General features: G+C 54.1%; 1 protein-coding gene across 1 annotated transcript; it reads left to right on the forward strand.

Moving 5' to 3' along the window:
• The first annotated feature begins 3,288 nt into the window (after positions 1–3,288).
• Positions 3,289–14,491, forward strand: LOC144733294 (uncharacterized). Its single transcript, XM_078615124.1, has 11 exons — positions 3,289–3,346; positions 4,775–4,863; positions 5,709–5,832; positions 5,966–6,026; positions 6,440–6,503; positions 6,846–7,038; positions 7,432–8,278; positions 9,323–9,603; positions 10,097–10,312; positions 11,473–11,574; positions 12,079–14,491. The coding sequence occupies exons 1-11, from the start codon at positions 3,289–3,291 to the stop codon at positions 12,126–12,128; spliced, it is 2,085 nt and encodes a 694-aa protein (XP_078471250.1). The 3' UTR covers positions 12,129–14,491.
• Positions 14,492–23,681: the final 9,190 nt, after the last annotated feature.

The raw sequence follows: 23,681 nt of genomic DNA on the forward strand, positions 1-23,681 counted from the left end.
CTCCTATTGGTCGTGCTCGATAGCCAATTGTTAGCCTTGCGCATTAAGTGCCAAGTCTATTCCTTGTAAAATACTGTATAACATTTAAAAAGAAAATAAAAATCAGGACGTTTCGGAGGCAACACAAGCCTCCGTCTTCAGGTGGAACCGTCACAGCACGATAGCTGTATCAAGTAAGAGAAATTGCAAAAAACAGTCCTTGTATATATACTGGTTGAGGGTAGGAGGAGCCAAGGTAGGCCCTGGATATTATTATTGTGAGGCTGAAGCACGCTGTTTATTTTTATTTTACTTTTATTAATTTTTTTTTACCTACGTGACTTTACCGAAAAAACCTAAGGATATGAATCATTGCAGTCACGAAAGCTTCAAATCTAGAATGTATAACATTTCTGTGTGACGCTCCGAAATGCCTGTGTGTCATCCTCCAGCGGATATTTTTTAACCCCACCGTGCACGCTCGGTCTGGCTCCCATCCAGGATGCGCTGAGGTTTTAGTTTGATGAACAGGTGGGTGCGCCGCTACTGGGGGGAGGGTCGTGTTTGCGGTGTGGCCCACGCGGCCGCATCCAACGTTGTTTACGATTCTATACCCCAAATTCTCTCCCACGTGCTTCGTGTCGCAGGAACCGCAGGGTGGGGACGTCACGACTGGAGGAAGAGAATCCTCTCTCTGAGAGACAGCCATGCCGGCTCCTCCCCCGCCGCCGCCGCCGCCGCCACCAGCGGCACCGCCACCACCGTCATTCTCCAAGGTGCGTAGAGGTTCTCACCCCAACTTCCAGGTGTGTGTGGAGGGCTCACCTGAACTCCAGGTGAGTGTGGAGGGTTCACCTGAACTCCAGGTGTGTGTGGAGGGTTCACCTGAACTCCAGGTGAGTGTGGAGGGTTCACCTGAACTCCAGGTGAGTGTGGAGGGTTCACCTGAACTCCAGGTGAGTGTGGAGGGTTCACCTGACCTCCAGGTGTGCGTGGAGGGTTCACCTGACCTCCAGTAGAGTGTGGAGGGCTCACCTGAACTCCAGGTGAGTGTGGAGGGTTCACCTGACCTCCAGGTGTGTGTGGAGGGTTCACCTGAACTCCAGGTGAGTGTGGAGGGTTCACCTGAACTCCAGGTGAGTGTGGAGGGTTCACCTGAACTCCAGGTGAGTGTGGAGGGTTCACTTATCCTTGACGCGCTCGATGAACCAGCGGGTGTCAATAGCCGCGCGCAGCTCGTTGCGGTCCTGCAGACTTTGACACAGGAAGGCACCGTGGGGGTTTTTGTGTCTGCACAACGTGTGCGGCATGACGGCTTCGTGTTATTCTGATTCATAAAAAATACACGTCGCGTGTTTCCCATTGTAAAGTCCGTAAAGGATTTTACAGTCTGTCTTGTTATGTTCATAACGGCCTGTCTCGTGTAAAGTCACAAACTAGGCGCAGTGTCTCCCTGCTCAAACTTATTTGGGATCGTGCACACATTCGTTGATGTCTCTGGGGGGGAACAATGGTGTAAATTCTGCATTCCTATGACAGGCGACTGTTTGTGTACAGGAACAACCGCTATGGTTGGCCTTTCTCAAACATCGTTACGATAATCTGCCGAGTGCTCATGCCAACAGGCCGTCGGCCGCTGCCGCCTGGCCTCGCATTGGCGCAGTGCGACATACCGTGGGAGTAGTTTACGAAATCGGCTCCAGCCCCGAGACGAATCCTCCAGGGGAAACAAACGGCGACTGTTGCAGAAAAATGCATGGGAAAAAAATCCACGTCTATATTTGGAGACGTTTTGGTGTTTAACCTAATTTGGAATGAAGCACAATCTCGAGATGATGCAACTGTACAAAGAAAGAACTCGTGAGCAAAAGCAGAAGCTATTTTTGTCTGAAAGCAACAAATATTAGAATAATAAAAGTCTGTTTACTTTTGGATTCTCTTGTCTCTCTCTAAGCCTGTAGGGTCCGGTTTTAGATGGGCGTGATCTGGCCAAATGATAGCGAGCTCGCGACACGACCGCTTTGCTCACGGTTCGAATTCAGCAGCCGCCCCGATTTATCAGCGTCGCCGTAATAACCATTCTAACACGTGCCCCTCTGCTTCACAGTGTGGATGTTAAAGATCCCCTAATGTCATTAGCAAGAGTAGTGTTGTAGGCCATTCTGTTCTGGCGTTGGGGTCAAAATTTTGCCAAAGGTGAAAATTTCGCTGCAAATCACCCAATTGACATCATGCGTAGCAATCGCTACCCCCTACGGGCAGGCTAATGCCTCAGGTCACTCTTACAAATGAGACTTAACCTGGTCTCTTGCTTTTTCACTGGCCAAATAGTCTTGAACTTGAACGAGTTCGCCTGCATTCTACCATAAGACGGTCTGTGAAAGACCCGTTTCTACGAAGTGTCGCTCCGGTGCTAGTGGATGTTCATGTGGTGGACTCGGCCCCTAATGAGTGCCCGGTTCTGTGCGTCAACTTCAACGCTCGGTAGACAAAGACATTAAGATGCGGTCCTGGCTACACCACCCCATCGCGTGCCATGCTGGTATTTTAAATCACGCAGTTGTCTGGAATTCTCAACGTAACTTTACGGACGTGCATTAGGTGACCAGATAGACATGACAGTGGGGAGTGGCCACTGACGTAGTGTGTCTACTGACCAAGGAAGATGAACACATGATCATCGCAATGGTTTTGTAGGCAAAGATGTGCATTATGTAGAAGTTTCTTAACATCGTATCAGAAAATATTTCACAGTCATGGCGTGCGTTTTAGTACATTTCTTACGTAACTCTGAAGTGTCGGCTATCAAAGTCGTTGTGCATACGTCACTGATACGGAGGTGAATCGCGTTTACGGGGTGAGCCTGCGTTGGGCTTTTATTGCTCACCTTGAGGATTACCACATCACCAGCCCCTTCCCCGGCCCCTGTCAGGACGTGCATCCCATCATTAAAATGCTATAGCTGGACATTGACCACTCATGGTCACCCTTTTCAAGCCGCGTGCGCTAATGCATGTCGTTCGTTGTTCGGCAGCACGGTTGCCCGGCCGTCAGGTGTCGTTTGCGCTGCATGATTTTTTATCATCCTACCGTCGAATAAAACGTAAAATCAACGGCAGCAGAGAAGCTGCGTCAGTAAATCTCGCCCGCTGCTCTTTCCACGGCTCGTTCGATTACAATCGCAAGGCGGCGGTAATGGCCACCGTACCACTACTTCCTTCTGCGTGGAAAAAGCAAGTTGGCAGCGGAGCTGGTGCCGTGTGCCAGCGAGCGGGTGGCTTGCCGCCGTCAGCTGACTCGAGGGCCCTAATGAGAGGCTTCCTGCGCAGGGCGCGCCGCCGTGGAGTTGCGCCGTCGGGCATCGACGGTTGACGCCAGACGGAGACCGAGCGCCCACTCGCGAGTGTTTGCTTGGGAATGAAATATGCGCCTTTGGCCCGACTTCCCCCCCCCCACCCCCCCCCCCAAGGAAATTTCCACAAGTGTTTTTTTTTTCAAAAAAGCCGTATCGTGTCTCACAAAAGTCGCGTTTTTATCCCGGCGTATAAAATATGTATGTGTAAATAATCACGCCGCTACGTTCCATTAAAAGCACGTTTAAATACTGGCTTTCTGGCCCGGTAGGTGGTGATTTTTTTTGTTTTTACCCCCAGAGAGAAGGGAAACAGAGGCGCATTGTCGCACGTTAAATGTGCTCGTGGCAACAAAAAAAAACCCTGCGATTTTTAAATAAAGCTGCACTCGAGTTCTCGGGATCTTATTCTCTCCACAGTGCCGAGCCCTGGCTTTTAACTTCCTTCCTGTAGAGTTTCCTTTTTGCTGATGTCTACGGTCCCATCGTGGTGCAAAACCAGAGATACTGACTTCAACCCCGGCAAGTTGTGTGAAGGCTTCTTGCTCAGGTTAGGTCCCTACTTCTGCCAAGAGTTGTGCGCGGCGCTGTCAGAAACGTGCATCGGTTACTTTTTGTTGCCTTCAGTTTGTTGCCAGTGACCAGTGCAGCCCTTTGCTTCACGTGTCTTCATGTTGTGCAGTGTGTGCGTCCGTGTGCCGAGTCGAGGCGGGGATGTGCTTTGCCTTGCTGCGAGCCGATAGGCCGGCTTGTGCCACGTTTAGAAAGGGCTCGCTGCATGCTGCTGCGCTCCGATAGCGACTTCCTTGGAACTTGAAACCTCGGTGACCTTTGCTGTAAATGAGATAAGGGCAGTACGGGCCGATCTGGTGTTCCTCTGCACGGTGAATCGAACATTGGCCCTGTCGGGGGTTTACATGGGGACATGCGTCCGATCGCATCGGATGATGAGCCTTGGGAAGGGATGATAAATTATTTATTGCAGCATTTTCAGAGGCATACGTCACTAAAACATATTATCGGCTACTATTTGGCATTTGCCCAATATTAAAATACTTATAAATTGCTTTTCTCGTATTTTATTGGCTCTAACATCGCATTCCACGGGAGGCAAATTGCTGACCCTTGCCCGTATGAGTAACACCAATCAACCTCTAGGCTGTAATTTTATGGAGCTAGCATGTGAAAATGTTTGTTTTTGGATTCTTGCGGTCATAAGAGTAGACTCATTTTAGCTCTGTGTAACCCTCCTATAACAGCACAAGAATTAACATCGGTCACCGCCTCTGTCACGGTCGCCTGTGCGCATTTAATATGGGAGCTTGGGGAGAGACCCTCATCCAGCAGTGGATTTGACGGTAGGGCTGTCGTGCACACGTACGTGTCTCACGTCGTGAAATCTCACCGCTTTGAGGGTCCTTCTGCTTTTCTTGCGGTGTCGAGTTCATCGCTGCCTCCCGGTGGCCATCCACGGCACCAGCGGGACAAGCAAGGGTGGCGGCGTCTGTTTGAGAGGCGCCAGCAGCCTCACCGTGGCCCCCCCCCCGCACCGGCGGAGCACATGACAAACGAGGGCTGGCGGGGCATATAAACAGACTGCTGCACCGCAGAGGGCGGCGAGTCACTCCCAGTGGCCTTAAAATGGTATGCGCATTGCGCAATTACAATGATTGAGCAAAATAATACCGGAGCCGGCGGTTTTGTATTTAAACCCGGTAGCTTTGGACTTGGAATTGATCGCGTCACCTCGCAGGTATGTCACTCCTACTCCGGCGCGTTGTGTGAAAGAGGCGTTGTACATCATAGCTGCACGTTCTAGCCAGTCGGGGTGTTACAGCGTGTTACAGACCACTCTCCCCCCCCCCCACAGTCTGGAACTCTCTGGCCCCAACCATCAATGCTGTCAACTCCCTACCTCTGATTTAAAGCCCAGGCCCCTTTTGGTTTATCCTCCTCTGCTAATGACTGCTTTTATCCACGAGACAAATCCGCACGAAGATTTCCGCACAGCGTCTCGAGGTGCCCGTCACATTTGCAGACACCGGTTAAATACGTACTGAACTGCGTTTGATGGACGGCCTCTGAAAACTGCCCCCTTGCACGGCGCGCGTGGCTCGGCACGCGCAGCTGCGTCCATGCACGTCACCCGCTGTCCACCTGCAAAACCCGTGAAATACGTGGCGCCGCGAATGCAAACATCCGTCCCACCCGCGACATCTCGCCGTGTCGGTCGCGAGCCCTCGGGGGGACGCGTGCGAGGATGCGACAACTCTGCCTGGCGGGAGCGAGGCGAGGGTTACGGGCGAGTGACCCCCCCCCCCCCCCTCCACGTTATGACTCCCGCTTCCCTTTCCTGTGCTTCCCTTTCCGATGGCAGGCAAACGCTCCGAAGCTCTCCGGCTCAGTGCAGAAGGGGAGGGGGGCCCTGCTGTCCGACATCCACAAGGGAGCGAAACTCAAGAAGGCGGTGACCAATGACCGCAGCGGCCTCATTGTGGACAGTGAGTGACTGGTGACTGACCCGTGCTCCCCGGCACTCCTCGCTGTGCGTGGAGGAACCCGTACGCACCGAGACGCAGATAAGCGTACTGTTTTCCGGTGGGCAGTGGCGGTCACACCCTTGCTTTGCCACAGGTGGCTTGCGGGAGTTTGACTTGCAGTTTTTCCCGTCGTTCCGATGGGTGGGCAGTAACGAGTAACGTTTAGTTTCGCGCTAGATATTTTCTGGCCTATCCGTGTAGACTGGAAAATGGGCACGTGACTAGTGGCCATCGCCAAGAGGTTTACTGGACGTGGTGTGCCGGGCTGTGGAACTATTTATCGGGTCGCTCACCCGATGACACCTGGCTGAAATTACACACGTGGAGTACAGGGCAGTGGTTGAGCAACAGAGTGGGCGTATTAGATTTAAAGGGATGGGTATAGAGGCTCCTTGCCACACCTCTATGCAATACGCACCCATGAAACTGCACCCTTGACGAATGTTGATTTTTAACGTTTGCATTAGCACCACAAGGTGTCGCACATTTGTCGTAGCCCTCGGCATCTAAACGATTTGACATGCTGGATGTGGGTCCCCATATCTCGTGCGGGTCGTGGTCGGTGTAGGTTGGTGAAGGTGGCCAGCAAGGCCATGGGAGCACAGGAGTACAGTACAGCAATGTGTTTCGCTGTACCGCTCTTAACCACTGCCCGCAACGCAGCCTCGCAGCCCTGTGACAACGTGTTTGTGCGTGGCGGCCACCCATCGCAGGGGCCATCCAGGGCTGACCCCGCTTAGCTTGAGATGCCGTCGGACAAAGCTCCCAAGTGATCTGGTCATCCGATAGCTCAATGACCGATGAGCTCGGCGGTCGCTCTGTGTCCGTGTCCCCGTGGGCCGTGGCGAGCGAGAGGTCTGTGCGCCGCTGCCGCCGCCCGTGGAGGAGTGGGGCCTGGGGGCTTGGGGGCTGGGCCTGCTCTGAGCAGCAGCTGTCGAGGTGCGGCTGACGAATTGCAATCCGTGTCGCGGCAGAGCCGAAGGACAGCGGCGGCGGAGGAGGAGGAGGAGGCAGGATGGGGGGTGGAGGCGGGGGAAGTGGAGGTGGACCCATGGGGGGGGGCGGCCCAGGACTTGGGCCCATGGGGGGGGGGCGGCCCAGGATTTGGCGGGCTCTTTGCTGGTGGAGTTCCGCAACTGCGAGGTGCTGGAGGACGCAGCAGCGGAGGTCAGAGACTTGAAGTGACTCTCATCGATACTCTCACACGCTCATAGATACTCTCACACTCTCATAGTTACTCTCATAGATACTCTCACATTCTCATAGATACTTTCACACTCAGAAATACTCTCACACTCTCATAGTTACACTCATAGATACTCTCACACGCTCATAGATACTCTCACACTCATAGATACTCTCTCACTCATAGATACTCTCTCATAGCCTCTCTCATAGCGACTCCAATATAGCTGCTCACAAGGTAGCACTGCACACACAGGCAGCTCTCGTAGCTGCCACGGCTACTCACACAGCCGCTGCCTACGTGTGTGTGTGCGCATTTGTGTTGCAATCGGCCTTCCTGTCGGAAATGAACTTAAACCTCCCCGACGTCGGCAGACTCGGGCGGAGCACGGGGCCCTCTGCTGCCGCCCTCTGGGAAGCCGTCCTCCTCGGGGTTCGCTCCCAGAGCCGGTGGGCCCTCCTCCAGCGCAAGCCCACGGCTGCCGGCCTTCGCCCCCTCCCGCCCCAGCTTCAATGCACGTTCATCGTCGCCGTCGCCATCGCCCTCTGCGGCCGCAGAGCCTCCGCGCTTTCCCAAGCCTCTGCGCTCGAGCAGCCACAGCGGCGGCAGAGGCGGCGCCGCGAGCCCCGAGCAGCCGAGGCCTCCGCTGGGCCTCCAGAAGCCGGGCTTCCCCAAACCGCAGCTGCAGCCCCAGCCCCCTCCGCCGCTGGTGCCATCGCAAAGCTTCAAGCCGACGCCGTTTGGCAGCAGGCCAGGTCTCCCCGCTCAGCCCAACGACAGCGCTTCGGCCACTTCCTCGCCTCCCAGAAGGTCCTCTGCACACAGCAACTACAGATCCCCCGGACATGGGCACGCTCCGGAGAAGCCGTCGACGGCGTCACCACCCCTCAAGCCTCCGTCGGCAATGCATGGTCTGCCGTCGGTGCCGTCGCAGCTCGGCGGCAGCCGGCCCGGTCCCTCGCAGCCGCCGTCGTTGCCGGGCGGCCGGGACCGATGCCCGCCCGTGCCCAGCACCAGCCGTCCCCTGCCGAGCCAGGACAGCGTGTCCAGGGAGTGGCCACCGGCGCCGTCGAGGGAAGTGGCCAAGGAGTGGCCACCGGCGCCGTCCAGGGACGGGGGTAGGGAATGGCCGCCCACGCCCTCGAGAGAGGCGGTGGGCAACCCTCCACCGCTCCCTCCTTCGAGCAGCAAGATGGGACCCCCAGCTGCCTTCCTGCACAGGCGAGTTTGACCCCCAGAGGTGGCACGGCAGTGCGATGGGCGCCAAGTGGCACGGTGGGGAGATTTTACCTACCTCGCCTGGTATACAGGAGGTCGTGGGTTTGACCCCGACCCTTGATGCCTGTATATTTGGAGTTCGCATGTTCTCTCCGTGGTCACGTGAATTTTTCTCCAGGTACTCCTGTGATTCTTTTTATATTTAGAAGCCTGCGTTCAGAGTGTTTGGCTGCTATAAATGTCCATATGATGATAAGCCACTTCCATTGAGCTATCATTTGTGGCCAGGCCGCTTCTGAACAAGAGCTATATAGCTCGGTGGGCCTTACCTGGTAAAATAAAAAAAGTGTTCGGCCTCGTGTCCGTTCTGGTCAGAGTAATCGACTGGTAATTATAAATGTGCGAGTTTAAATTCCCGTAGGGTGTTGACGCAGCCCATCATTCCTACAGGATCGATAAAATCAGTAACGCTTTATGGAAAATTCAACAGCGGTTGTCCCGTGGGAGATTGGATTATCCCTCCGCTGGCTCTGGGCCACCACTGGTGACAAGTGGCTCCCCCCATTGTTCATGTGAGCAGGCAGACCCTGTGACCATATGAGGCACAGCATTACACTTTACACACTGATTTATACATTCGTTTTCATTATCCAGAAAGATGTGACTCGTGGAATGTGTGTTAGGCGTGTTTAATTTGTTGCCCGTCCTGCAATGTTGTCACCTGTGGAGGAGCATGAATGTAGCTGAGATTAGAGATATCTAACAGCAGCCTATTTACTTTATAACAACATTTTACAGCTTTTCCCAATCCACTGCTGAATGAAGACCATCCCTCATAACTTTTCCGACGTGGGGGTTGTTTGACCATACTTCCCGCTGGTCAGTGCGGGTCGTTGAAGGAGAGGCCCAGCAATGGATTTGATAACTCTCGCCGCTGATGCTAGCCGTGACCCACAGTTGAAATTCAAGTCGCCGGGTTCCCATTGCCTCGCGTTAACCGCTGCACCACCGCTTCCCCATGTGCTGTGTGGAACTCGCGTGACGCAGGTCTGAGAATCCACCCACGCCGCCGTCGCACAGGAACGGACCCCCTCCACCACTGCCCCCCTCCTCAAACAGGAGGAGCAGCGCGGCGCCTGCCATCAGATCGGATCGCTTTGTGCCGAAGATCCCCGACGGGCCCTCGCCCCCATCCCTGCCTAAGCGGCAGAACTCGCTGCAGATAATGGGCCCGCGTGGAGGGGCGCTGCCTCCCCCTCTGCCCACGAGCACGAGGCCTCCGACCCCCGCCCGGGATGCCCAGAGTCGCGGTGGCGCAGCTCACGCAGGTTGGCATGTGCGACCTCTCGCCCGTCTCCTCCATGTCCCATAATTCTCTAGTCGCGTAATTATGTTGTATGTGTGTTATTAGAATTGTGGTATGTATGTCGAACTCCTTTCGCACCATACGTAGCCAACCATGCTAATCGGATGTGCGGGGGAAGTACAACAAACTAAACGCAAAAACAGTGCTAATGATTTAGATTTGGAAGTGCTTAGCTCCAGTGGCTTCCTAATATTGGAAGGAAGAGCGTTCCAAACGGCCGCAAAAGCACATCTAAGAGAGCGCGATGCAGTAACCGTCTTTGTTCGACGGCGAGCCAGAAGCCGCTGCGAGGATGACCGGAGTTCGCGTGATGATTTTTTCTCTTCGACGAGTGTGGTTCATTTGTGGCAGGCGCTCTGTGTGTGATGATCGCCACCATAAAACATGCCGATGGGATACCGGCACTGAGCGCCTCTGACCTGTGCCCCCCCTCCCTCTCCGCTCTTCCCTTCCAGTCGCGTCCAGCGCCTTCCCCCCTCCGCCGCCTCCCAACAGGAACGGGCAGATGAGCGCACGCCCGGCCCCGCCGGTGCCCACGACGGCGCGTCCCTACGCACCAGGGGACCAGCCTCCCCCGCCGCCCCCCCCCAGTAGGCCCAGCTCCAACTTCCCCTCCGCCGCTCCTCCGCCTCTGCCCTCTCGCAACGGTCATCTCAACTCGCCCACGTCAGGTGCGATGGGGCATGGCTCTAACTCGGACTCCCTTTGTTTCGACATTTGACGTCTAAAATGTAACTGGTGGAATGCGTGTGGGGCCCGATGGCTCAAGAGGTCGGAGTGCGCTGAGGTGGTACCACTGAGAACCTGGGTTACAATCTGGGTTTCGGCCGCCTGCCACGAAACCAAATTCTCAAGTGAGTTGATGGTCTCAGGCTGGTCAACAGTGAGCTCAATTCTGGCTCTTGAGAATAAAAATGTTGGATCGTCCCCCCTCACGTGACAAACATTACTCTGTAGCAGGGTGCGCGGTAAAGGGCAGCTGCCCCCCATTGTGTGGGCCCCCTATGATGGGCCGTTCTCTGCCATGAAGGGTTGGCACTGCTGTGCGATTGTTGAATTTATATAATTTTTCTCATGCCAAGATTTTGATTGCACAGTCGGGATAAAAATGGGCATGTGGCGGAATACTCCATCGGATTCATGTTTAATGTCAGCGAAATTATTCAGCACCGTTTCTACAGACGAGCTTGCCGCATTGACAAAATTGACGTAATGTCACGGATCATCCTGTCGTGGTTTCATCTCGAGTTTGGAGAAACCGACTGGACATCTGTGAAAAAGAGCTTCATAGCTCATTGGATTCCTCCAGTATAAATAACGATTCTGATCCACCCAGAGCAGAGGTCGCAAACGGGTTTTGATTCCTTACCCGTACCCGGCCGCACCAGGGTCGCAAACGGGTACCCGTACCCGTACCCGGCCGGGTTTGGGTAGGGTACGGGTACGGGTACCCATTTGCGACCTCTGGGATGAAGCCATGTTGCAGGCGCGGGTGGGTTGATTCTAGGAACTTGAATTGTGAGAAGAGACAAGACGTTGGGAAATGAGTGACAAACGGTTACTCACCAGTGACTCACTGCCTACCCGTACCCGTACCCGGCCGCACCAGGGTCGCAACGGGTACCCGTAGCCGGGTATCGGGTAGGGTACGGGTATCGGGTACCCGGTTGCGACCTCTGACCCAGAGGGGTTGTTGGAGCTGCCTCTCTGAAGCAGCATTTGGCTGAGGAGGAGGAGGTTTGCAACGGTAGCCTCGGTGCACGGACGGAGTCACGTGTGACTCATGTGAGGTTGTTTTTAATTTACGTTCTCATTTCTTTCTCCTCCGCAGATGATTTCGAGTCGAGATTTAATTTCCACCCCGTCTCCGACTTCCCCATTCCCGAGCGCTTTCAGAACATCCACAAGACGTATCCCAGCCAGGCGATGAGAAGTCAGTAACTTTTAAGACGTATACAAATTACAGCTTCTGTGTGTGTTAGCGCGACATGCCGGTAGTTTCGTACAATGTTTAAATTTGCAGCTGCCCTCGATTATCCCTGCGTGGTTCAACCGGGTTGGGGATGAGCCGCGCTCGTTCAAAACGTGGAGCAGAAGAAAACGTTGCGTTCCACGGTCATCCACGCGTGCGTCGCTTCCGTTATTAGCTACTCCTCACTCGTGGCTTGATGAGTCATTACTTTGAGAAAAATAAACAGTCTTCATATTCACATCCTCTTTCTACGTAAATGTATGTGTGTCATGCCTAATTTATCGATATATTTTTGGCATTATCTGTGTTTTTGTTCTATCTCGGCCATCCTCCCCGCATGACCCCCGATAATCGAGAGTTGGCAACATTTCGCTCGGCATGTTTAATATATATTTTCTTAGGATTTGAACGCTAAATTGAGCCGACCCGACTGACGAACCGTTCACATTTTTCCATTCTTCCCAGACGACTCCGTGAACTCGCGATCGTACCCTCCACCCCTCCCGTCTCGCTAACCGAGGCCCCGGCGTCTCGCGAGCCGAGGCCACGGGGGGCTGGCTACAACTCGACCCCACCAGAGAGCGGCCTGGTGCTGCTGTGCCGGGCATCGCACCGGACGACCCCGAGGGGTGCGCGCGACCTTGCGCTGGAGCTCGCGCGACGTGCCGGTGCTCCCCTCGGCTCGCACGCTAGGGGAGCGTGCGAGAGGAGGGGATCCGATCACCGACCCGCGGCGTTTCCGCGTCGAGCGATGAGACAGCAACAGCAGCAGCAGCAGCGGGTTGCGGTCGTGTGCCCGGGCGGCCTTGAAATGCCCGGCCTGTGTAAAGGTGCCGCCCTGGGGCGCACAGACCTAGCTCAGACTCCTCAACTCCACGTGCCCAAAGTGCTAGACGTCACATGCATTAATACCTCCAGTCACACGAGGCATCTTGCTGCATTGAGCACTTGAAATCGCTTTTTTGTTGTTGTATTCTTCTTACATCTTCACAGCTCTTAAAATGCCACTTTGTTTAAAACTGCGGCGTGCTGTTACGAGACGCGGCATCGTCGTGTATAAGAGGGCGCGTTTCTCAGCCAATACAAATGTCTATTGGTTGGTTTGTTTGTGCCTTACCAGTTGAGGTTTCTTCACCGACGTTTCAGGTGTTATTGTACATACAGTATGCAGTCATCCTTTTAGAGTTTACCTTGTAGTTTGCCCGTGGGCATTTTCAATTGATCGTTTGCTGGTTCGCAGCCGTTTACAAAGACACATTGTTTGAAGTCGTAAAAGTAACTTGTATGGATACTTTGAACACTCTGTTATGTATGTTGACATTTTCGTGATTTTTTTATTCTTAACTCCTCACATTTGTTGTTACCAAAGTACCAAAGGAATGCAGTGGCCATATGTACTTGACGTTTACAATGGGCAGATATTGACATTGATGGATTTCTTTTGATATAAGGAAGAATTAATTGATAAAATGGGGCACTTTTTTGACATATGCATAAAAATCAAATATGAGACAAGGCTCTATGCAGAGTTCTTAATTTCAGTCTTGGAGGTCAGTGGTGGTTATGCCACGGTTAATCAAGAAGGTCAGACAATTTCTGGCAGAATAAGCTGCGTATTTTAAAGGCAACTTTATTTTACTTCATTTGTATATTATATATTTTACAGAGTTGAACTTATTTGCCGAAACAACGGAGGTAAACCTGACGCCTGCATCTCTGTCGCATTGCTGGGTTAGTGCGTAGCACGTGAGGGGCGTAGAGGTGTGGTGCAGGCTTGCCCGTTTTGCACACCCCTGGGCTTACGTAATCATGTAAGGAGATGGCAAGCCTTGAGCATAATGAGCTCGACAATCATGGAAGACGCCTTAGAGAGGAGACAGACCCCCCCCCCCAGCACACCACACTCGTGGAGGTGCGAGTCTCTTGACTAAGCACTCCCCACCTCGTGCTAATGTCGGTCCTTTTGTGTGTGTTTAGCTAGTTGTCCTTCCTCCGCACCTCCGAGTAGCACGGTTGGCTACGTGCGGTGCGAAAGAAGTTCAACGTTCGTACAAACGTGCACCACGTGTCGCGTAGGTGCGGGTCCACCGCGGTACAATCGCTCCACGCCCGCTCGGAATCCGCTCGCGTGCGGAGCGGCGGGGCCGCGCTTGAACTTGTTTGTCGGTTTACAAAGCCCCGCGCATTTACCCTCTCCGCCGCAGCATCGTGCTTGTGGGGCGTCCGTCGTGAAGGATGCGCCTGCGATCATCGTGCAAAATGAGCGACCAAAACTTCAGAGTCCGTCGGACCGTGCTGGTACCGTGCTGCCGCGGGTCGCTTCGTTTCGCTGTCTGTCTTCCGTGCAGAGGTGACGGGAGTGCGTGTTCGCTCAGTCCTCGTCCATTGTAAAACAAAAGCTTACTCCGCTACTTAGTTTATGACGTATGTGTATAAGGGTCGCTTCCCCATGTAATCCTCTCGTTATATCGTCGGGTATTTGTGCGCGAGTTGCACATTCCGAATGAAGTCTTCGTCGTGGGCACGCGTGCGTGTTCCCGCGTGGCCGTGTCTCTCATCCCCCCCCCGCCCCCCCCCCCCCCGGTGCATCAGGTACGGGCGAGTCGAAGGTGCCTCTCGCTCGTGAGCTTGCTCCGTCGATGGCCCTGCCCTCGGTTGACGGAGCGGTTGTGGTGGTTTTGTCAGCCACGCGGCCTAAGACGAAGTTTCCATTGGGCACAGAGGCGCAAAGCCATCGAGGAACGGTCTGACGTCGTCGTGGTGGTGAGGGTTAGCGAGGAGAGTGGAAACAGCGCCGAAGTGACACATCGTCATCCTCGTTGCTCTGCATTGCCCCACCTTGGAGAGCACACGCAATAAAGGGCTTCTGCATACTCGAGTGATGTGGTGTGTCGTGCGTTCCTGATGTCTCGTTAATATTTTACTGGTGCTAAAGTCGCACGCTTATTAATCACCGCGTATCAACAATGTCCTTCATTTTTCAGCGGAACCAACACCGTGAATAATGTATACACATTCAGCTCGACTTGGAGCCAACCAGCAAGCTGGAGCATTGGCAACGATTTGGATTGTCCGCTTGTTTTTAGTTTGTCCTCTTCCTCCAGTGATGTAACGTTTGGTTTTGTGGCGAGGCTCGTGTAATCCCGAGAGAAGCTTATGCTGCTCCACTTGTCACCGCCTTGTGTCTCGGGAGGCTTGAGAAGTTGAGCCATATTCCTCTCCCGCGAGTGGAGTGACAACCCCCCCCCCCCCCACTGTTATTGTCCGAGTCGGAACGATGGCATTGGTTTGCCCGCGGCTCCCGCACGGCGCGTGTCGTTTGTGAGAATACCGGGGCAGGCCACGTGCTCCACTCACAATGCAAAGCATCCGTGTCCCCGGCCTGGAGGCGACTCGGTCCATCAATCCTCGGGGAGGGGGTTACTAAAATGAGTGCCCCTTTGTGGGAAGGCTATGTTGGATTTCCCATGAATATGCTGATCTCTGTCACGGGAATGTGGCATTTTCACCACCGCTTCAGATGAAGGCTGCACCAAGCCCGTTCTATCAGGGAAGATATGTTGACGTTTTTGCTTTCTGTCATCAGTAGCCATGATCAATCCAATCGAAACGTCGTATTCTATTATTTTATTTATTATTTTATCTTTAGACGTGACTTAACCGAAAGAAACAAATAATAATTCCTGCAGTCACGAAAGTTCTAAAATTAAGAATGATCAATCCACTGCTGGATAGTCTGCATAACCCGCTGCAAACTCGATTCTGTGATGTAACAATCCATTCAGCACAGGGGTCTGCAACAAAAATAACAAGAAGAGCCTGTTTTTTTTTTCGAATTATGTATTTATAAAAAAAACTTTCAAGAGCCGCACTACACGCTAATACCACAATGACGCAGCAGTCCTTAAGAGAAGCCGCATGCGGTCCCGTAGCCCCAGGCCGCCGACCCCTGGTCGAGCGCGTGCATTACGAGTTGATTTAATTGCTCCATCTACCTGGTGGTATTTCTCTCGGGGTCGTTCATTCCGATGGCCTTGCTGAGTGGAGTTTTAGATGGATTTAGGTGTGGCTGGCTGCCCGGTTCTCACGAATCCTGACCGCATGCCTTGTTCACAGGGCTTGACAATTGGAACATCACAAACCGCGGGGAGGGAGGGGGGGGTTATGGCCATTGGGGAGGATAGTTCTCGTCGTGCCTGCTGCGTTGGCCAAACCTCTCCAGGCACTCCTCAAGTGCCGTGTCCGCCTTCATAGGTGCTCGCTGACGTCAACTCGGTTTGTCAAGTTTGGTGACTTTTGGGCAATGCCGATGCGTGACATTGACCGGCTGTGTGTGATTGACCGGCTGTGTGTGTGTGTTGAACTTTTTTTTAGCACAGTACGTAGCGAACCGTGCTAACCGGAAGTGCGGGGGAAGGACAACGAACCAAACAGAAAACAGTTCTAAAGAAATGTGTTTTAAATCTAGATGATTTAAAGTGCATATAGCCCCCAAGCAGTGCCGTAGTGTATCCTAGTAGAAAAAGTAGCTACACGTATAGTAGCTACGGGCCCCGCACTTTCAAGGGCCCCGCGCTAAATGCTTTCAAGCTATCAATTCCGGTTCAGTGATTCTGCACTTGCTCTATTACAATAGTACTATACTGCCTTCAACTTTTATGAACGACTGGGTGTTTAAGGTTAGCGATTTGTCGTATTATGTGATATATAGCAAATGAAAAAATGCAAGTACTTGACTATGCAAGTAACAAAATTGTGTTTTAATATTTGTGGGGTTTTTATTTTATTTAGGGCCCCTTTATAACATATGCTACAGACACCGCGCTTGATTAATCCGGCACTGCCCCCAGTTGCTTCCCAATATCGCAAGGAAGAAGAGCGTTTGAAAGCGCGCGATGCAGTGACCGTCTCTGTTCGACGGTGGGTGCGTGAGTTTGCGAGTGTGGGAGACTTTGACTTTTATTAAACAACTTTTATTGCCGCCAGCAGCAACAGCGAGTGCGGGAGAAGCCCCCTCTCCCCCGTATGTCGGCGTGAGCGAGCCAGGGAGACGCGGTGCAAATGCTCCCTCCATCCCTCCCCATTAGGGCTGAACGATTTGGGAGGAAATATCTAATTGCGATTTTTCTGACATTGCGATTTGATTTGCGATTGCATTTTTTTAAAGTCCAGCTTCGGTTCAATATTCACTGTAATATATTTAAAACCTGCGATGGAGTATTATCACATGATACCATCAATATGAACTGCCCTATATATTCGAATGCAAGGATGATAACTTAAAAGATGTGAATTGCTTCCAACATGAATTTATTAAAATGTTTTAAGTGAAATAGAACAATCAAACATAGAACAATTGTTAAGTTAAAGTTATAATAATACAAAATAAAACAATTCCAATAAGAAAGTAATATGACTTTTAAAATCGCAAAAATATCGCAGCTTTGCCATTTGCTAATCAAATTGCGATTTCGATTTGAAATCGATTAATCGTTCAGCCCCACTTTCCCATCAATCATCCGCTAGTCCGCGCTCTGCCGCGGTGCGATCCCAGCGCCGTCCGCGGGGAGGCGCTGGCGGCGCGGGCACGGAGCTCGCCGCTAATTTTCGATCCACTCCCCGTGGTGGAGCTCCCAACTCCCCTCCCCCCCTCATGGTGGAGCTCCCAGCTCCCCCCAGCTCCATCCCCCTCGTGGTGGAGCTCCCAACTCCCCTCCCCCCCCTCATGGTGGAGCTCCCAGCTCCCCCCCAGCTCCATCCCCCTCGTGGTGGAGCTCCCAGCCCCCCCCAGCTCCACTCCCCTCGTGGTGGAGCTCCCAACTCCCCCAGCTCCACTCCCCTCGTGGTGGAGCTCCCAGCTCCCCCCAGCTCCATCCCCCTCGTGGTGGAGCTCCCAGCCCCCCCAGCTCCACTCCCCTCGTGGTGGAGCTCCCAACTCCCCTCCCCCCCCTCATGGTGGAGCTCCCAATTCCCCCCAGCTCCACCCCCCTCGTGGTGGAGCTCCCAACTCCCCCAGCTCCACTCCCCTCGTGGTGGAGCTCCCAGCCCCCCCAGCTCCACTCCCCTCGTGGTGGAGCTCCCAGCCCCCCCAGCTCCACCCCCCTCGTGGTGGAGCTCCCAACTCCCCTCCCCCCCTCATGGTGGAGCTCCCAGCTCCCCCCAGCTCCATCCCCCTCGTGGTGGAGCTCCCAACTCCCCCAGCTCCACTCCCCTCGTGGTGGAGCTCCCAGCCCCCCCAGCTCGACTCCCCTCGTGGTGGAGCTCCCAGCCCCCCCAGCTCCACCCCCCTCGTGGTGGAGCTCCCAGCCCCCCCAGCTCCACCCCCCGAATGGTGGAGCTCCCAGCCCCCCCAGCTCCATCCCCCTCGTGGTGGAGCTCCCAACTCCCCCAGCTCCACCCCCCTCGTGGTGGAGCTCCCAACTCCCCTCCCCCCCTCATGGTGGAGCTCCCAATTCCCCCCAGCTCCACCCCCCTCGTGGTGGAGCTCCCAACTCCCCCAGCTCCACTCCCCTCGTGGTGGAGCTCCCAGCTCCCCCCAGCTCCATCCCCCTCGTGGTGGAGCTCCCAGCTCCCCCAGCTCCACTCCCCTCGTGGTGGAGCTCCCAACTCCCCCCAGCTCCATCCCCCTCGTGGTGGAGCTCCCAGCTCCCCCCAGCTCCATCCCCCTCATGGTGGAGCTCCCAGCTCCCCCCAGCTCCATCCCCCTCGTGGTGGAGCTCCCAGCCCCCCCAGCTCCACTCCCCTCGTGGTGGAGCTCCCAGCCCCCCCAGCTCCACCCCCCTCGTGGTGGAGCTCCCAACTCCCCTCCCCCCCTCATGGTGGAGCTCCCAATTCCCCCCAGCTCCACCCCCCTCGTGGTGGAGCTCCCAACTCCCCCAGCTCCACTCCCCTCGTGGTGGAGCTCCCAGCCCCCCCAGCTCCACCCCCCTCGTGGTGGGGCTCCCAACTCCCCTCCCCCCCTCATGGTGGAGCTCCCAATTCCCCCCAGCTCCACCCCCCTCGTGGTGGAGCTCCCAACTCCCCCAGCTCCACTCCCCTCGTGGTGGAGCTCCCAGCTCCCCCCAGCTCCATCCCCCTCGTGGTGGAGCTCCCAGCTCCCCCCAGCTCCACTCCCCTCGTGGTGGAGCTCCCAGCCCCCCCAGCTCCACCCCCCTCGTGGTGGAGCTCCCAGCCCCCCCAGCTCCACCCCCCTCGTGGTGGAGCTCCCAGCCCCCCCCCCCCCCCCCCCAGTTCCACTCCCCTCGTGGTGGAGCTCCCAGCCCCCCCAGCTCCACTCCCCTCGTGGTGGAGCTCCCAGCCCCCCAGCTCCACCCCCCTCGTGGTGGAGCTCCAAACTCTCACAGCTCCACCCCCCTCGTGGTGGAGCTCCCAACTCCCCCCAGCTCCCTCCAGCTCCACTCTTCGTTGAGCCTCTCGGCTTCTGTCGTTCCCAGCTCTCTCTTCTTCCGGAGCTCCCGCTTCTGATCACTGAGCTCTCGTCTCCCTCTTCCTGCAGCCTCCATCTCCTCCCCCCTCGTGTACCCCCCTTGCCCCCCCCCCCCCCCCCCCGAGATCTCCCTTCTCTTGCCCTGAATCCCCAGCGATGCACACCTTGCTGTGTGCGCTGCGTCCCGCGGGACTTTGCGTGGTGGTCCGGGCGAGTTGGAGGTGGCGGCCGAGAGACTCCACCCCAGAGGTCGCAAACGGGTTTTGATTCCTTACCCGTACCCGTACCCGGCTGCACCAGGGTCGCAAATGGGTACCCGGCCGGGTACCCGGCCGGGTACGGGTATCGGGTACCTGATTGCGACCTCTGGGATGAAGCCATGTTGCAGGCTCGGGTGGGTTGATTCTAGGAACTTGAATTGTGAGAAGATCCAAGACGTTGGGGAAATGAGTGACAAACGGTTACTCACCAGTGACTCACGGCCTACCCGTACCCGTACCCGGCCGCACCAGGGTCGTAAACGGGTACCCGTACCCGGCCGGGTACGAGTAGCCGGGTATCGGGTAGGGTACGGGTACCTGATTGCAACCTCTGGGATGAAGCCATGTTGCAAGCGCAGGTGGGTTGATTTTAGGAACTTGAATTGTGAGAAGAGACAAGACGTTGGGAAATGAGTGACAAACGGTGACTCTCCAGTGACTCACGGTCTACCCGTACCCCGGCCGCACCAGGGTATCGGGTAGGGTAAGGGTATCGGGCAGAGCCGGCCCAGCCACTAAGCGACCCTTGCAATTGCAAAGGGTCCCGTGGCCAGCAGAGGGGGCCCCCTAGAGTCACTGCTAGCTAGCGGGTGAAAAAAAATCATACATCAAAGGGGCCTCCAACCAAATTTTGCTTAGGGCCCCCAAAGGTCTAGGGCCGGTTCTGGTATCGGGTACCCGGTTGCGACCCTCTGCTCCACGCAGCTCTCCCCGCGAGTCGCCACGAGGCGGCGTCCGTGGCCCACTGCTCGCCAAGGGCAGCGAGAGGAACGCGCGTGTCCCTGCCGGGACCTCCCCTGATGATGGGGCGAAGGGTCCCGCCGGGGTCGTACACGACCTCTCCCCCCCCCCCCCCCCCGTGGCAGTGACTAACAGAGGCACCGCTGCGATGCCTTGAGCTGCTGATGATGACGGTGACGTCATGTTTGTTTGTTGTAGTACAGAGTTAGACTGATGGCCTTAATCTAAGCTGTCTTGTGGTTGTTGTTGTTGTTTGACTTGCATCCCACTGGGATTTTTGCACACAGCGTTGGTGTGCGGTGTTTTTTCTGCAATATTTTGCTGCCTTTTCTTGGATTTTCTGTTTGCACTTAGTCACATATTCACTTTAAGATGTTTTTTGTTCATGTTTTTGTTTTTTGTTTGTTGCGGTTGCACCCGATTCAAGAGCTGAATGGCTCACAGGGCTATACCTAATAAATGAACTTGAACTTGACGGTGATGCCGCTGAGATGATTCATTTCGTATTCTTTGGGTCTTTCGGTAAAGTCACGTAGATAGGTTCAAAGAAAATAACAAACAAAAAAACGACGACGTTTCGATCACAACACAAGCGAACGTCATCAGGAAGAAAAAAAAGAACTAAAATTATTTTTGTTCTTCCTGATGACGACCGCTTGTGTTGTGGTCGAAACGTCGTCGTTTTGTTGTTGTTATTTTTTGCTATTTTCTTTGAACCTATCTACGTGACTTTACCGAAAGACCCAAAGAATACGAATTGAATGCAGTCACGAACGCTTTAAGTCACGACTCATTTCGGTTCGTTCTCATCATCACCGCCATCAGCGCTGATCAACACGCGACTGGACGGTGGTCTTCTCCCCGCGGCCCTGCAACGCAACACGTGGATCTGGCTCCGTGGCTCACCAGTGTCGTCGTGTGGTCGCTCCGTCTCCCTCGGAAGACGTTCTCTCAGGCACGTTTCATCACCATCGCACCGTACCTGTTATCAGTGCCCTCCCTACCTTATTACGGACCAATTCAGACCGTGTCGGTCACCCCGTGCCCCTTACACATCTCGGCGTTCGGCCGACAAAGTCCCATCACAAGGAGAAACACAAACAAATCGACAGTCACCACTAGTACACTCACCACTAGTACACTCACCACTACACTCACCACTAGTGCACTCACCACTAGTACACTCACCACTAGTACACTCACCACTACACTCACCACTAGTACACTCACCACTAGTACACTCACTACTACACTCACCACTAGTGCACTCACCACTAGTACACTCAACACTACACTCACCACTACACTCACCACCAGTACACTCACCACTAGTACACTCACCACTAGTACACTCACCACTACACTCACTACTAGTACACTCACCACCACTACACTCACCACTACACTCACCACTAGTACACTCACCACTAGTACACTCACCACTACACTCACCACTAGTACACTCACCACTACACTCACCACTAGTACACTCACCACTAGTACACTCACCACTACACTCACCACTACTACACTCACCACTACTACACTCACCACCAGTACACTCACCCTTAGTACACTCACCACTAGTACACTCACTAGTACACTCACCACTAGTACACTCACCACTACACTCACCACTAGTACACTCACCACTAGTACACTCACTAGTACACTCACCACTAGTACACTCACCACTACTACACTCACCACTACACTCACCACTACTACACTCACCACTACTACACTCACCACCAGTACACTCACCACTAGTACACTCACCACTAGTACACTCACTAGTACACTCACCACTAGTACACTCACCACTACACTCACCACTAGTACACTCACCACTAGTACACTCACTAGTACACTCACCACTAGTACACTCACCACTACTACACTCACCACTACACTCACCACCAGTACACTCACCACTAGTACACTCACCACTAGTACACTCACTAGTACACTCACCACTACACTCACCACTACACTCACCACTAGTACACTCACCACTAGTATACTCACTAGTACACTCACCACTAGTACACTCACCACTACACTCACCACCAGTACACTCACCAGTGCACTCACCACTACACTCACCACCAGTACACTCACCACTAGTACACTCACCACTACACTCACCACTAGTACACTCACCAGTGCACTCACCACTACACTCACCACCACTACACTCACCACTAGTACACTCACCACTACACTCACCACTAGTACACTCACCAGTGCACTCACCACTACACTCACCACCACTACACTCACCACCAGTACACTCACCACTACACTCACCACTAGTGCACTCACCAGTGCACTCACCACTACACTCACCACCACTACACTCACCACTAGTGCACTCACCACCAGTACACTCACCACTAGTGCACTCACCACCAGTACACTCACCACTAGTGCACTCACCACCAGTACACTCACCACTACACTCACCACTAGTACACTCACTACTAGTACACTCACCACTACACTCACCACTAGCACACTCACCACTACACTCACCACTAGTGCACTCACCACTACACTCACCACTAGTACACTCACCACTAGTACACTCACCACTAGTACACTCACCACTACACTCACCAGTAGTACACTCACCACCAGTACACTCACCACTAGGACACTCACCACTAGTACACTCACCACTACACTCACCACTAGGACACTCACCACCAGTACACTCACCACTACACTCACCACTACTACACTCACCACTACACTCACCACTAGTACACTCACCACTACACTCACCACTAGGACACTCACCACCAGTACACTCACCACCAGTACACTCACCACTACACTCACCACTACTACACTCACCACTACACTCACCACTAGTACACTCACCACTACACTCACCAGTAGTACACTCACCACTACACTCACCACTAGTACACTCACCACTAGTACACTCACCACTACACTCACCACTGCACTCACCACTACACTCACCACTAGTACACTCACCACTAGTACACTCACCAGTAGTACACTCACCACTAGTACACTCACCACTACACTCACCACTACTACACTCACCACTACACTCACCACTACACTCACCACTAGTACACTCACCACTACACTCACCAGTAGTACACTCACCACTACACTCACCACTAGTACACTCACCACTACACTCACCACTGCACTCACCACTACACTCACCACTAGTACACTCACCACTAGTACACTCACCACTAGTACACTCACCACTAGCACACTCACCACTACACTCACCACTAGTGCACTCACCACTACACTCACCACTAGTACACTCACCACTAGTACACTCACCACTACACTCACTAGTACACTCACCACTAGTACACTCACCACTACACTCACCAGTAGTACACTCACCACTACACTCACCACCAGTACACTCACCACTACACTCACCACTACAACACTCACCACTACACTCACCACTAGTACACTCACCACTAGTACACTCACCAGTAGTACACTCACCACTAGTACACTCACCACTACACTCACCACTAGTACACTCACCACTAGCACACTCACCACTACACTCACCACTAGTGCACTCACCACTACACTCACCACTAGTACACTCACCACTAGTACACTCACCA

The sequence above is a fragment of the Lampetra planeri genome, chromosome 2 (assembly GCF_965212315.1).
Source record: "Lampetra planeri chromosome 2, kcLamPlan1.2.h2, whole genome shotgun sequence".
NCBI classification, from domain to species: domain Eukaryota; kingdom Metazoa; phylum Chordata; class Hyperoartia; order Petromyzontiformes; family Petromyzontidae; genus Lampetra; species Lampetra planeri.